This window comes from Micromys minutus (assembly GCF_963924665.1).
Source record: "Micromys minutus genome assembly, chromosome: 2".
Lineage (NCBI taxonomy): Eukaryota > Metazoa > Chordata > Mammalia > Rodentia > Muridae > Micromys > Micromys minutus.
The window spans coordinates 13,654,698-13,668,777 of NC_137971.1; the positions used below are offsets into that span (position 1 = coordinate 13,654,698).

The 14,080-nt window shown below is 52.0% G+C and overlaps 2 protein-coding genes across 3 annotated transcripts in view; one reads left to right on the forward strand and one right to left on the reverse strand.

Moving 5' to 3' along the window:
* SH3PXD2A (SH3 and PX domains 2A) overlaps positions 1–9,614 on the forward strand; it is a 193,263-nt gene extending 183,649 nt beyond the window's left edge. For both annotated transcript variants that reach the window (XM_080912611.1, XM_080912612.1), the window contains one exon: positions 912–9,614. In XM_080912611.1, the coding sequence (XP_080768737.1) occupies positions 912–2,858 (1,947 nt within the window). In that variant the 3' untranslated portion in view covers positions 2,859–9,614. The remainder of the gene's footprint in view (positions 1–911) is intronic.
* Positions 9,615–10,263: 649 nt separating this feature from the next.
* Positions 10,264–14,080, reverse strand: part of NEURL1 (neuralized E3 ubiquitin protein ligase 1) — a 30,608-nt gene continuing 26,791 nt past the window's right edge. The window contains exons 5-6 of the mRNA XM_080912070.1: positions 13,088–13,234; positions 10,264–12,260 (exon numbers count right to left, since the gene is read on the reverse strand). Coding sequence (XP_080768196.1) covers positions 12,022–12,260; positions 13,088–13,234 — 386 coding nt within the window. The 3' untranslated portion in view covers positions 10,264–12,021. The remainder of the gene's footprint in view (positions 12,261–13,087; positions 13,235–14,080) is intronic.

A 14,080-nucleotide genomic window follows, 5' to 3' on the forward strand; every position in this document is an offset into this window, starting at 1 on the left:
GAGTCTCCTTCAAGCCAAGAACCTGTTTCTTATTTTACAATATGTCTTTCTGGCAAGGTTTCTGAGGGTCAGGCAGGGTGGGTAACAGAAATGAGCCTCCCGGCCGTGAGTACTTGCCTAGTCAGGGCCGCAACCAAGGCTAAAAGCCCAGGACTTGGGTTTCTGCTCCTCTCTTGCTTGTCCCATGATGGCATCTCCTGGAACAAATGCAGGGCTGAGCACGAAGAGCCTCCAAATGGAGTGCTGATAAGGGCATGTGACAGGGTACGTGTACACACACACACACACACACATACATACATACATACACAAACACACACATACATACACATACACACACACATACATACATACATACACACACACATACATACACACACATACACACATACACATACACACACATATACACATACATACACAAACACACACACACACACACACACACAAATCAGTCTTGTTTACTGACCCAAGAAATCTCTTACTTAATGAGGTTTTTGTAGCTGTTGGGAGGATGTTCTGTGGGGATGATCTGGTCTCAGCCTGTACCTCCCCGTTTGATTTGTCTATTTCTTTCCATTTCACCAGAGAAACCCTTTTAAGGGATAGTCTGTGTGGGTAGAGGACAGGAACAATAGAACACTGGTTCCTTATACATATGGATCCTTCTGAGGTTGGTATTTTATTAGGAGCTAGGGACAGTGTGGTAGACTTGACGGTGTGTGTCATGGAGGACTTTGGGGCCAGGAAACCAAGAGAATGTCAACCTCACAACCAAGACGGGAGTTTGAATCTAGCCTTCCGCTGACCATTAGGTGGTCTTGGAAGGGTTCGGTTTGCTGTGTCTGTAACATGGGCTGGCAATGAATGCCCCTACAATTCACTGGCCTGTCCCTCTGCCCTCCATCCAGGTCATCGACAAGAACTCGGGTGGCTGGTGGTATGTGCAGATCGGGGAGAAGGAGGGTTGGGCCCCAGCCTCGTACATCGATAAGCGCAAGAAGCCCAATCTCAGCCGTCGAACCAGCACTCTGACCCGGCCCAAGGTGCCGCCCCCTGCACCCCCCAGCAAGCCTAAGGACACAGAGGAGAATCCTGTGGGTGCCTGTGAGAGCCAGGGCTCCCCACTGAAGTTTAAGTATGAGGAACCCGAGTATGACATCCCTGCCTTTGGCTTTGACTCTGAGCCTGAGCTGAATGAAGAGTCCACAGAGGACAGAGGTTCAAGTGACAAGCGTCCTGCCCAGCCCCGAAGGGCCTCACCTGCCTCTTCCCTGCAACGGGCCCATTTCAAGGTGGGTGAGTCTTCTGAGGATGTGGCCCTGGAAGAGGAGACCATCTATGAGAACGAGGGCTTCAGGCCATACACAGAAGATACGCTGTCTGCCAGAGGTTCCTCTGGGGACAGTGACTCTCCTGGAAGCTCCTCTTTGTCTCTTGCCATGAAGACATCCCCTAAACCAGATTCCCCCAAGTCTTCATCACTCTTAAAGCTCAAGGCAGAGAAGAATGCCCAGGCAGAACTGGGGAAAAACCAATCCAACATCTCCTTCTCCTCCTCCGTCACGATCAACACCTGCTCTTCCTCCTCTTCCTCTTCCTCCTTGTCCAAGAACAATGGTGACCTGAAGCCACGTTCTGCCTCAGATGCAGGCATCCGTGACACCCCCAAGGTCGGGACCAAGAAAGATCCTGATGTGAAGGCTGGGGTGGCCTCCTGTGCCCGAGCCAAGCCATCTGTCCGACCAAAGCCAGTCCTGAACCGAGCTGAGTCTCAAAGCCAAGAGAAGATGGACATTAGCTCCTTACGGCGCCAGCTGAGGCCCACAGGCCAGCTCCGGGGGGGCCTCAAGGGCTCCAGGAGTGAGGACTCAGAGCTGCCTCCACAGACAGCTTCTGAGGGGTCCAGACGAGGGTCTGCAGATATCATCCCTCTGCCAGCCACCACTCCCCCATGTGTTTCCAAAAGGGAATGGGAAGGACGAGGCACTGCCTATGTGACGTGCAGTGCCTATCAGAAGGTCCAAGACTCTGAGATCAGCTTCCCTGCAGGCGCTGAGGTGCATGTGCTGGAGAAGGCGGAAAGTGGGTGGTGGTACGTGAGGTTCGGGGAGCTGGAGGGCTGGGCTCCTTCCCACTATTTGGTGCCCGAGGAGAACCAGCAACCTGACGCAGCCAGCAAAGAGCCAGACACGGTAAAGGGCACGCAGAATGAGGGCAAGTCAGACAGCCTGGAAAAGATCGAGAAGCGTGTGCAAGCACTGAACACTGTGAACCAGAGCAAGAGGGCCACCCCACCCATCCCCTCTAAGCCCCCCGGGGGCTTTGGCAAGACCTCAGGCACTGTAGCGGTGAAGATGAGGAATGGTGTCCGGCAAGTGGCAGTCAGGCCCCAGTCTGTGTTTGTGTCTCTGCCACCCAAGGACAACAACCTGTCCTGCGCCCTTCGGAGGAACGAGTCACTCACGGCCACTGACAGCCTAAGAGGTGTCCGAAGGAACTCCTCCTTTAGCACTGCACGGTCAGCAGCTGCTGAGGCCAAGGGCCGACTGGCAGAGCGGGCTGCCAGCCAGGGCTCAGAATCACCCCTGCTGCCTACCCAACACAATGGCATCCCTGTCTCCCCCGTACGTCCTAAGCCTATAGAGAAGTCTCAGTTTATCCACAATAACCTCAAGGATGTGTACATCTCTATTGCAGACTATGAGGGGGATGAAGAGACAGCCGGCTTCCAGGAGGGGGTGTCCATGGAGGTGCTAGAGAGGAACCCCAATGGCTGGTGGTACTGCCAGATCCTGGATGAGGTGAAACCCTTCAAGGGCTGGGTACCCTCCAACTACCTTGAGAAGAAGAACTAACAGCACGGGGTCCTTCCAGACTCAACGTGCTGCTCCGGCTGCCACTGGATGGTGGCATGCAGACACGGGGAAGGACAAGATGGGAGGGGGGAGGGGAATGACAACATGAACCCTGTAGAACATGTGACCCCCCCAGTGCACCCTCCAGCTGGAAGGGAGGGTGTGATGGGTGTGTGCACACTTAGTAGGAGAAAGGGAATAGCAGGATTGTCCTGGGCCCAGGACCCCTGCATGCACGTTGCATGCTGATGGACCATAAGCCATTTAGCACAGGCCATGTGGGAAAGCCTAATTGTGCCTTTGCTGCAGATCTGGAAAAGATGTCATGAGGCATCCTGGGTTCACCCTGCTCAGCCATTTCAGTGGCTGGTTTCTTGCCTCTGGAAGTCATCCTTGTGTTACCCTAATGATGTGTTGGAGGATGTGTTGGTTCCCAGTCCATCACTGACCACTGGTGGGTGTCCTAAAAACCCACCAGCTCTGGGTCTCGGCAGTGTCTCCTTTCTGGGGCCAGGCCACAGCCTGTGTTTGGTAGTTAAAAGAGTTCCCAGGTGCCGCCAACAAGGACTGTCTCCTCTTGCTGTGCCGACTTGGCCTGGCAAGGAGAGCCTGCCTTCCTCAGGGCACATGGGGGACAGTGCAGGAGTTGATGAGGGGATGCCAGCTTCTCCTGATTTAGAGATTGCTTGAGGATTTCCGGGTAGGCAGTTCCTTTTGCATGTTTGGGAAAGGGTTATTGGTTGGAGGTTCTATATCAGGCGTTTGGTTTGGGGTTTATTTTAGAAGTTGTTTGGGGGGCCCGAGGGGCTCAGCCTCACATAGGAGAAGGGGGTAGTAGTGGGTTGGTTTTCCGTTGAATTCATGGAGGGATGTTTAATTTGGATTTTGGTTTAATGTCTTCTGCCTTTCCATAAGCCAGGTTGTTTGTTTAGGTTTCCACTGTGTACGCAGTACCTGAGCGTGGCACCTCACCAGGGAATTTGGGACTGGGTAAAGCCAAGTCCCCAGCTTGGTGAAACAAAAGTGTTAACGTTCTTGCCCGAGAGGGAAAGAGGACATTGTTGGAAGCCAGCCTGCTGGGTGGCTAATCTGCCTGCTTCTGCCTACTTTCTCCAACGTAGGCAGAAGGGACCCTGGCTGGGCCAGCCTGGAGCAGACACTGCCCACTGAGTTCCTTAACCTGCTGGCAGGGTACCCAAGAAGAATGAGGACTTTGAAGCCAGGAACCAACCCTGTCTTCCTGAGGGGCAGTGCCCCGGGGAACAGCGAAGCTAAGAGTGGAGTTTGCTGCAGCCCTCTGCTCCGGGTTGTGAGTCAGTGGTTGACATTTCTGAGGGGACCCTCCAGAGAGAAGCTCAGAAGCGTCCTTCAGGGACTCCCCTCATGCTGGGAGTGGATGCCACATGTGCCTTTGATTTGGGACAGATCCTGCCTCACAGCCTGTGGCTGAGCTGCCAGCATCTCCCCTGACCAAGGGCTGCTGGTTCCAACAGATGCGGGAGGAAGAGCGCCCCTCACCCCTCCTCCCAGGCAGGTTTGCCTTCGGCTCCCCCAACCCTAACCTCCTGGATCCCCAAGTTCTGTTCCTCCCACAGTTGGATGCAAACCGCCAACACCCTCTGTCGAAAGGCCGTGGTGACATTGTTCTATTTCCTTTTCTGTGTTCATGAGTTTGTTTAAAATTGAAATTAGTTGTTTTCTTCTGCTGAACCGTATTAAATCGTGTGGGGGTGTTGAGTTAACCTAGATTGCTAATGGTAGTGGTATAGTGTCTTCATAATATTATTTGTACTTATTTGAACAATAATGATAAAGAAGTGGTTCATTATTTCTTAATTAATGCACTTTAAAATAAGGTGGAGTGGAAAGAAACCTGGAGAGCAAAGTGCATTACTTAAAGATGCAGTATATACTCTTCTCATTTTAAAACAGCACATATTTATTAAAAGAGGGGGAAAAAGTAATTTATGACTATTTAAAATAAAATTTAAAGTAGAGTGACCGTCAGGTGAGAGGACCTTCCACATAGCTGTCTGCCAGAGGGAGGGCCCACAGCCTCACTCGTCAGAAGTCTGCCATGAGCCAGCTCCATGATAGTGCACCCGCCAGGCACAGAGCATCTCAGTTGGACTGGACCACTGGGATCCCCAGAGCCAGCCTTCCCCACCTCCCTTGTCCTTGTCACAACCGTCCGTCTGCACCCCAAAGACCCTCTCACAATCCCTCGTGCCCTGAAATCATAGATCCTTCAAAGTGGGACTGGAGGCTGACCTTAGAGGTCACTCTCCTTTCGCGTTACTCTAGCCCAAGGACAGGAAATGACTTTCCCCAAATTGTCCACCTAGTGGCAGGTCCCTGCACTGCACTAACACTGTGTTCCTCCCCTGCCCCTCTAGTTTATTATGTGGTCATTGTGTTTACATTGTAACATCCAGCCCCAGGGATGGCTGGGAGTTGCTCAGGCATCTGGGAAAAGTGGGGAATGTTGCCACCTAGCGTCAGGATGTAGACTTGGGCAACGAGTAGTAAGTAATAGCCAAGGTCCCTCACCACCAACCTATCAGGGCGCAGCACAAACCCTGCAAGCCCAAAGAATACTTGAAACAAGGGTGCATACCAGGCCTTCCCAGACATGGCCGAAGGATGCCAGGCCTTGTGTCCCTGGATCCTAGCCCTTCCCAGGCGAGAAGGCCTTTCCCTAGAGCTGATGAACTGCTTCGTGATGTTGGACAGACTGCAGCAGTGTGGGGAGGGGCCCGGGGCTCTGACCCATCTGGAGGAAAACCAGATCGGACTAAAAGGAAAAAAAAAAAAGAAGTGGAATCTCAGAAATGTCCAAACCTAGTTTTCCATTAGTTATGATTGAAAATGTGAAATGACATTGTATTGCTGTATACTGCAACTTTAATCATAATGAGCCCTTCTGAGGTCATTATTGAGGTTTATATAATGCCCGAAGATGCATTGTCTGGTGCTTTTTTTTTTTTTTCCCAGTCTAAAGACCCTTTTCTTGTATTACAAGGGTGGAGGGAAAAGTCTTCAAACCTCTGTCTGGCTACACTGCCTGGCTCCTCCGCGTTCTCACAGTCAGGGAGCAGGAGGAAGCGACAGAGGGATAACCATCAGCAGCAGATTCCTGTTTGCCCCGCACCCCAGGGCTCCCTTCCCTGCGGTTCTGTCTGCAAAGGCAGCAACCCTCTGACCCCCTGCCTGGCCCCAAGGGTTCCCCTTTCTCACTCCTAATGGACGAAGGCATTATATAGAACCCTGTAGTCACTTTGAGATGCTAGAGTATTTTACAGGCATTTATTCCCTTCGCTTCCTCAGCAAGGTGTGTTAGTGACAGCGTCTATCCTCTAGAAAAAAAAAAAAGACAAGGGAATTTCAAACGTTTTCATATGACTAGTACTTGCAGAGTAGATGTAGAGTTTTTAAGTTGTAGTGTTCTGTTTTTAGGAAGGGGGGAACCAGGTGAAATCACCCCGACTTTTCCTGGGTTTAACTAATATATAATTTCTTTCAGGCTACTCTTGGCCCCTGTTCTCTCCCAAGACTTTGCATTCTCAATGGAAAATGAAAACAATCTGAGACAGGAAAAAGTGCAATATTACCAAAAGGGATTTGGGACAGTGGAGACCCTGCAGAAAATGGGAGGAGTCGTGGCTTTGATCTCTCAGGGGATCAGCTGTCTATCCATTCCCCTTTCCCCAGCATGAAGAAAGGGGTAGTCACCCGAGGACAGCCCCTTAGTGTTGTCCACCTAGATGGAAGTGCTCTTGACTTCCTGGGCCCAGTCCCCAGAGCAGAATGAGGACCTCTCCTCTCGTTTTCAGCCAGCTGCTCAAAGAGACCCGCAGCCCTTCACCCCAGCCTCCTGATGTGTGTGGGCTGTAAGGCCCTGGATGTGTGCTTGAGTCTTTCTAAAACTATAAAACCTCAGTTCAGCTTGTGGACAGGAATCCTGGCCATAAGCAAACTCACCTGGAGGATGGGTGCTTTAAGCCCCACATTCCCAGTGAGAGCCAAATTCCTACAAGCCTGCAGTAGGCCTGGGGCTGAGCCCCGGCTACCTGTTCATCTCAGTGACTTGGGCAGAAAGCATGAACCTGCCTCTGGTAATAGGAACTCCCAGGGCAGGTGCACACTAGCCTTCTTTCTCATGCAGCAAGGAAAATGGCAGGAAAAGACGGCTTCTTGGGGGTGAGGGGCAAGTTCCAGGATGGCTCCCCAGGATAGCAAGCATGGTCTTGCTGGTGTGTCCCACTTATATCGTACTGTAGGCCTGCTGCTCTGACCCCCTTGTGTGAATTTCAATAGGTAGGGAGAGGGACCGGGCCCCTTTCGGGGTCTCTCCCTTGGAATAGATAGGGCTGCATAGCTGACCATTAGAATATCCATGCAGCTCTCTGGAAAGACAACAGTCCACATCACTAACCAATTAAGATTCCCTCGCTTTTTTGAGGGTTGTGTGTGTGTGTGTGTGTGTGTGTGTGTGTGTGCATGTGTGTGTATGTGATGGTGGTAATTTCCATGAGCATCCAAAGTCCATGAGTGCATATTGTGTGTGTGAGAGAATAAGAGAGACTGGTGGTAATTTCCCACTTGAACTAAATAGCATGGGGTCAGAGGAGATAAATGATAGGCAGGCAGTCTTCATTGAACTAGTCCTTAGCATTGGGCAGGTCCCAAGGGGCGCACAGCTTCTGGCAGCATGTGTGTCATTCACACGATTCTGGCTGGAGAGTGCAATGTGTCTTTTTAATTTGTCTTTTGTAATTATTTTATTATTTAGTTGGAAACTTCACACTGGTATTAACAGAGCTAACGGAAGCAGCCCAGGCCATTGTCCTGGGCACCAAGATGAAGAGATACTATTGAGTATGGAAGTCAAACCAGGGTACCCACCTGCATCCTATCCTTGGTCTGAGAACCCCCCCCCCGGGGGGGGGAGATCCCAGAGCTACTGGGTCTTGGTTTGTTTCTGAAGGAGAGGCAGGCTGGCAGGTTGAGTTCTGCTCATGGTGAGACTTAGGACCTTCAGGTATCCACACTGCGGTGCCTCCCCTCTCCACAGCAAGCCTTAGATTGCTTCCTGTGAGCATGGAAGGCTCCTCAGGACCTTCTGACATGTTTGGCTACGTCCCATTTGGGGCAGTCTGATAGTCTCATGTCTCTGTGTTTCCTAAGCTTGATGCTGAGAGCCCATAATAGGTAGGACAGGTCAGTTGTTAGCACTGCTGGTCACTCCGTTCTCTGCATCTGGGTCCCCAGGCCACAAAGTAGGTACATTGGTGCTTATAGATTGAATGGAAGGGTTTTTCCAAAGCCTTGACCCCAACCTGGCTGCAAGGGGTTGGCATGTGACACCCTGTCCCTCCCCTGTCTAAATCTCAAGTGACCTTGATAGACAGTACCCCTCCCTTATTGCAGTCCTAGGAGTCTGCTGCCTTAGAGTGGCGTCCCCAGTGCTGAAGGTCCCTGCCTTACTCCAAGCCTCATTCTGGACAATCGGCTGTGGCTTTGGAAGTGTGAGAATTGTGTTAGTGCAAACGGCTGTATCTGGCATGTTGGAAAGCTAGCGGGAGGCATGTTGGTAAGATGAGTGTGCACGTTTTGAATGACTGGGGCTTACCGTCCTCGCACCGGGCGGAAGCTTCCAGAGATGTCTTTTAGACAGGTGTGGGAAGGCTAAGAGACAGAGTGAGCTGTACAGTGTTTGGAGCAGGAAAGAGTCAGTTCTTGGTGATTAAAAACGAGATGTCTGCAGGGATTTTTGTTACTCACCAGCCAAGAGTCCAGCCAGAGAAAACTCACTCACTGGACCCAATCCTGGCTTCCAGTATCATTGTCTTAAGGAAGAGGTGCTGCAAGTCATAAGCCAATCTTTGGGGGCTCATTCCCATCCCGGATTGCTAGTAGTTTTTGTCCAGTGCAGAGCTAGCTTGTCAAACCATACAGATTAGATACCAGGGACCACACAGTAGAGAACCCGACACCCCCACACTAGAACTTAAAAGCCCGGGTCTGTTCGGGTGAGACAGGTGACCTCATTTGAACATTGATTCCCAGGGCTCCAATGGAACCTGTGGTTCTAATTGGCTGAGTGGACCTCCTGCTGCCAGTCGAACATGTGAGTGCACCAACCTCTTGCATGTGCTTCTACTGAGGCACACTGCTTTTGAGTTTTCTTCAAAGGGCACACAGTTGCCATTCTTAGATTTATAACCTGTCTGGAGGGCACAGGTGTCCCTCCCAGTTACAAGGAAGCCTGGAAGGTAACGTCAGAGGTTGAGTGACCATTGCTGCTCTGTGGTAAGAACAAGCAGGTAGATGTCACTGGGACTCCTAAATCCCAGGGACTTCCTAGTGTCCACTCGTCCCCATCCAGCTTACTGTGGTCAGCAGGAGCCCTTCCCCAGCTTCTCCCCACCTCAGCAGACAAGAGCATTGGAAGCAGTAGGGACCCATGCAAGTGCTAACATCTCTCCAGGCTCCTCGGTGGTGCTAAACTATCTCCATGTTTCTCACAGTTCTATAAGTCTCATCGTCAACACGCAGTGTCACCGGGGGAGGGACCCAGTCCCCTTGACCTGCCCCCTTCCGGGTGTCCTTTATCACTTTGGTGGGACTCTTTGGTCTGTAGAAATGATCTGTCTTGGCATGCTTCTAGACTTTAAAATTTGGATTGTTTTGTTTCGTATTTTATGTTTACAGGCATCTTGTATCTCCCTAAAGACTAAATAAAGTTTTTGGCCTTTTTAACTGAACAGAATCATGTGATTCTCTCTCGCACTGGAGGACCCATTCAGGTAACTAGCAAAAGTTCTACTGGCCCAAAAGGCTGCCAACTCCAGAAATGACCATGAGAAAGGATGGAAAAGCTGGGCCCTAGGGCCTCACCTAGTTGTCTTGTCTCTAGTAAGCAGGAAGACACGGACCTGAGGTCAGTTCAAAGGCAGGCTAAGGGTGTGGGTAGGTAGGTACCCCACATGTACCTCTTCCCCACTCCAGGGTTGGCCTGTTGTTCCCCTATTAGTCTCTAGGTGGCAATACTCACCTCACAGGATCTCTGGCCTGAGAGGAAACAACATAGCAAGAGTGTGGCCTCCCTTGTTGGCCTTGCTTGGCACCCTACCTGACACTGTCCTCCCCCCACACACCTTCCTCCTCAAAGTCCTGATACCACCAGAAGAGCAGCAGCAGCTTCTCAACTTAAAAGGCTTGCCTGGTACTATGCACCCCACTGTGTGACCCCATGGCATGCATGCTCTGAAGGCTGGCTCTAAGGAGGCTTCTCCATGACAGGCTCTTTGGGACTTAGGGGTCTACAGTTACAGGAGAGAGAGACTGGGGCTGTTGGTTCCCCTCCCAACCTTCAGAAGCACAGCACAGCCCTCAGGCCTGTACGAAATCACCTTTATTCACAAACACAGTGACCCAGTTCACAAAGGAGGCAGTGCTACCTCTGAACTAGCCCAGTGGACAATGGCTTCTTTTCCCACCTCCAGCCACACAGCTCTGTAGTAGGACCTTCCTCCATCGCTAGGACGAGCCCCAACTAGATGGGGCAACTTGCTGGCTCCAGCCTGAAGGGGTCTGCCCGGGCCAGTGACCGGAGAATTGAGACCAAGGGTGGCCCAGATTCCTCAGTGCAGGCAAAGGCCCACCCTGACATCCGTTCTCAATGCCTCCTCCAGAGACCCACCTGAGACGAACTCCCAAGAACTACAGGGAAAGTGCTCCACCCCCAAACTTTTACCCAGGGGAAGCTGGAGAATTTTTTTGGGGGGTGACCTGTGGCCAGAGCCATATGACTGGCCAGTGGTCAGGACAGAGACCCTGCCTTTCAAGGCAGAAGCCACCTCTGAGGAAATAAAACCAGCCATAAGAGGGCCAAGGACCGGAAGGCTGGGAAAGCCTAGGCTAAGACTCCACAGTAACCCAGAACAGGCAGGTAGGACCACAGTCCATAAGTAATGGACACCCCCTAGCAGGACCAGAGCCTGGCTTTCAGGATCTGCCTCTTCTGAAAAAGGTCTCCATTCTGGACCCTGACCCACATGTTGACAACCTTCCAGAACTTCTGATGTCTTTATAGAGGTGGGCGCCCTGGAAACAACCGCATTCATGGAGCTGCCATCCAGGGAGGAAGGGCACAGGTGGATGTGGGTGGTTCCCACCCAAGAGGCTTATTCACCTCTTGGGAGGCCTCCAGCCTGGAATTCTACCTCAGGATTATCAGGACTGCCCATGAGCCTTGTGGTGGGGTTAGATTCTGAGTGGCTACTCCTGTTTCCCTTCACTTGGCAACACCCCCAACAGTAGCATTTTAGGAGATCCCAGGTTGGAATATAACCCATAAACAAAACCCATAAACCAAATAAATAAATAAATTAAGATAAGGAAAGGGCTGTCCACAGGCTAGGAAAACCCCATCCCACTGAGAGCTCCTGTCCCTCCTGGGAACACAATGGCAGGGTCAGCCCAGGCCGAGGCTGGCACTGAGATGAGGGAGGACAGGTCTTAAGTGTGGCTGTGGACCTGTTCTTTGGAGACCCTGACAGCAGAAAGGCTCGCGTCAGCCTTTACTGAAGGGCACCCTGGGAGACGGCACCGGCGAGATGATTGGTGAAGATCATGGCGAACCGGAGGTCCTGGACATGAGGTCGAAGACCTAGGACCCGGCACCTGCAGCCTGTCTGCTCACCCACTCTGGGGTAAGGAAAAAAAGACGAGGCATGCAGTTTGCAGCTGCCCAGGGTGGGAGGAGTCCACTGGCCTCCTCCCCAGCTGCCCAGAAGCTACATGTTCGCTAACTCTCTCCAAGATGCCACGCAGGCTGCACAACCTAGAAATCTGCCTAGGTCGGGAGGGATGGCAACCAGCTGAGACTCTACTTCAGCCCCTCGGCATGCAGAAATCTGGGTAGAGAGGAGAGAGATTTCGGGGTACCCTTCTCCCCTCCCTTCCATTCATTATGAACTACTTGAGCCCCACCTCCCTGCCTGAGACCCTCTCGGCCCAAACCTTCAGGGACCTTGGTTTCCCATGTTTAATGGAAAAAGGAGGAAGAGTTTGCAAACTGTAGAAGGGAGGGACCCTGTTGGCTTTGCCCTCAGCAAAGTCTGCAGAAGTGGGCGTGCAGGTGGGGCTCTGCAGTGGGCTAGGAGCTTCGGTAGGTCTTGATGATGTCCTTGATGGGGCGACGGCAGATGGGGCAGCAGGCGTGCAGGGCCTTCTTGAGGCGCAGGCCACAGGAGTAGCACAGGCACATGTGGCCACACGTGTAGATGACGGTATCCACTGCATGTTCATAGCAAATGGTGCATTCATCGCTCCACTGGCCCATACCCGGGGTCACTGGGGACTCGGGCAGGCTCACAGGTGAGTTGGGGGCTGTTCCTGAGAGCAAAAGCACCAATCAAAAATGGGCTGCGACCCAGCCCAGCACGGGGCCTTCTCACTGAAGAAAAGGGCCTCTGGGCTCATCTCTTCCTCCACTATGAAAACCAACTGTCCTTACTAACAACCCACCCTCCTGACCAAGAAAGGAGATGAGCGCCAGCAGCCTGGCTCTGGCCACACAGCCCCAGACCAGGGCCAGAGCAGAGAAAGGAAAGAGGAAACAAGACTCCCCAAGTCTTTCAAGGTGTGATCATCTAGCACTGACGCTTAGCATCCCTATGTGCACTTGGAAGTCTCCTGGAAGATCTGATACCCTCTTCTGGGCTCCATTTATACTCACACATCTACAAACCCCACTACCACACACACACACACACAGAGACACACACACATTTTAAAATAAGTATTTAAAATAGAAAAAAAGCGCCACAGTTACACATCTGGAGAGTTCTGCTAACCAGTAAGCAAAGCTCTTCCAGGAGACCTGAGTTCATTTTCCTGCACCCACACTGGTCAGCTCATAGCTGCCTCTAACTCTAGCTGAGAAACCCAGCCCATTCCTCTAACCTCAGTAGGTACTGCACACACCCATGCATGCACATTCTTGTATACACATACATGCACACACACACACACACACACACATACACACATTCAAAAGGTAAAGATAATTTCAAACACTTTTTTTAAAGGAAGTAAAAGCCCCCTGGTGAGTGCCACCAGCCCCTAGTCTTTCCAGTCCCAGCCCTAGTGAAGGCTGCACTGTCCCTCTCTATAGGACGTGGAGAGAGGCATTGATCTACCCACAGGGCCTTGGTACTCACCACCAGCAGAGCCACCCAGGGTCCCAGAACCGCACGTGCTGAGCAGGGGGTCAGAGAGGCGGCTGCCCAGGGCACTGGGTGAGGTTGGAGTGGAGGCAGGTGAGCAGGGGAGAGATGGGCCACCCCGTTCAGCCATGATGGTGGAGCCTGAGAAAAGGGATGGGGGCCACACTGCCATTAGCCTAAAGGAGAAAGCTTTGGTCCCTGCCCCCCCCCACCCCAGAGAGCTCCTAAGCCTGCCTAGAGGACAGCCACAGGCTGGGGCAGGACCCTGCAGGCAGTTTTGATGCCCCACCCATGCTCTGTGCTCACCTATAGGTCTGCAGGTAGCATCATGTTCTCTATCACCCGCAATTTCCAAACCAGCTCCTGCCACCTAGGTAGCTTTGGCCTTCAGAGAATAGAGTTTCCCGTGTCCTTGCCTCCTGTCTCAGCCTCCTGTCAGAGTCCTGCCGTCTCTTCCACAGCCTTGGAGCCACCCACCTTCCCTCCCCAGGCACCCTGGTCCCTACATTCTGGTCCTGCAGCTTTGCCTGTTCTCCCCCCCCCCCCTTCTTCATTATACATGCATGAGGCTGAGTGAGGACAGAGCCTTTACCCTCAAAGAGCTGACTGCTCACACATAGTCTCTGGGGAACCATAGCTCCCTCTAAACGCCACTACCTCATGCTTGGTTATTGACCCTCCAGGACCCAACCACACAACCTGAAGTACTTCCTCTTCCTGGCCTAAGAATCCAGCTCTGTTTCTCTAGCAGAACCATGAGCTTGCTGAGGACAAGTCACCTGCCTGTGACTATCCCATGGGCCCTACAAGAATGTTCTGCACACAAGAGGATGCGCTGTTAGTTGTAGTTCATGTAAGAGTGTTGTTATTTCTAAGAATGATCAGTGAATGTTCATAGGGTGGGTCTTTCCTCTCTCCCCCTATACACTAAAGACTAGACTCTGGCTTCACTCCTGTTAGGAAAGCAACCAATCATAGACCAATGTC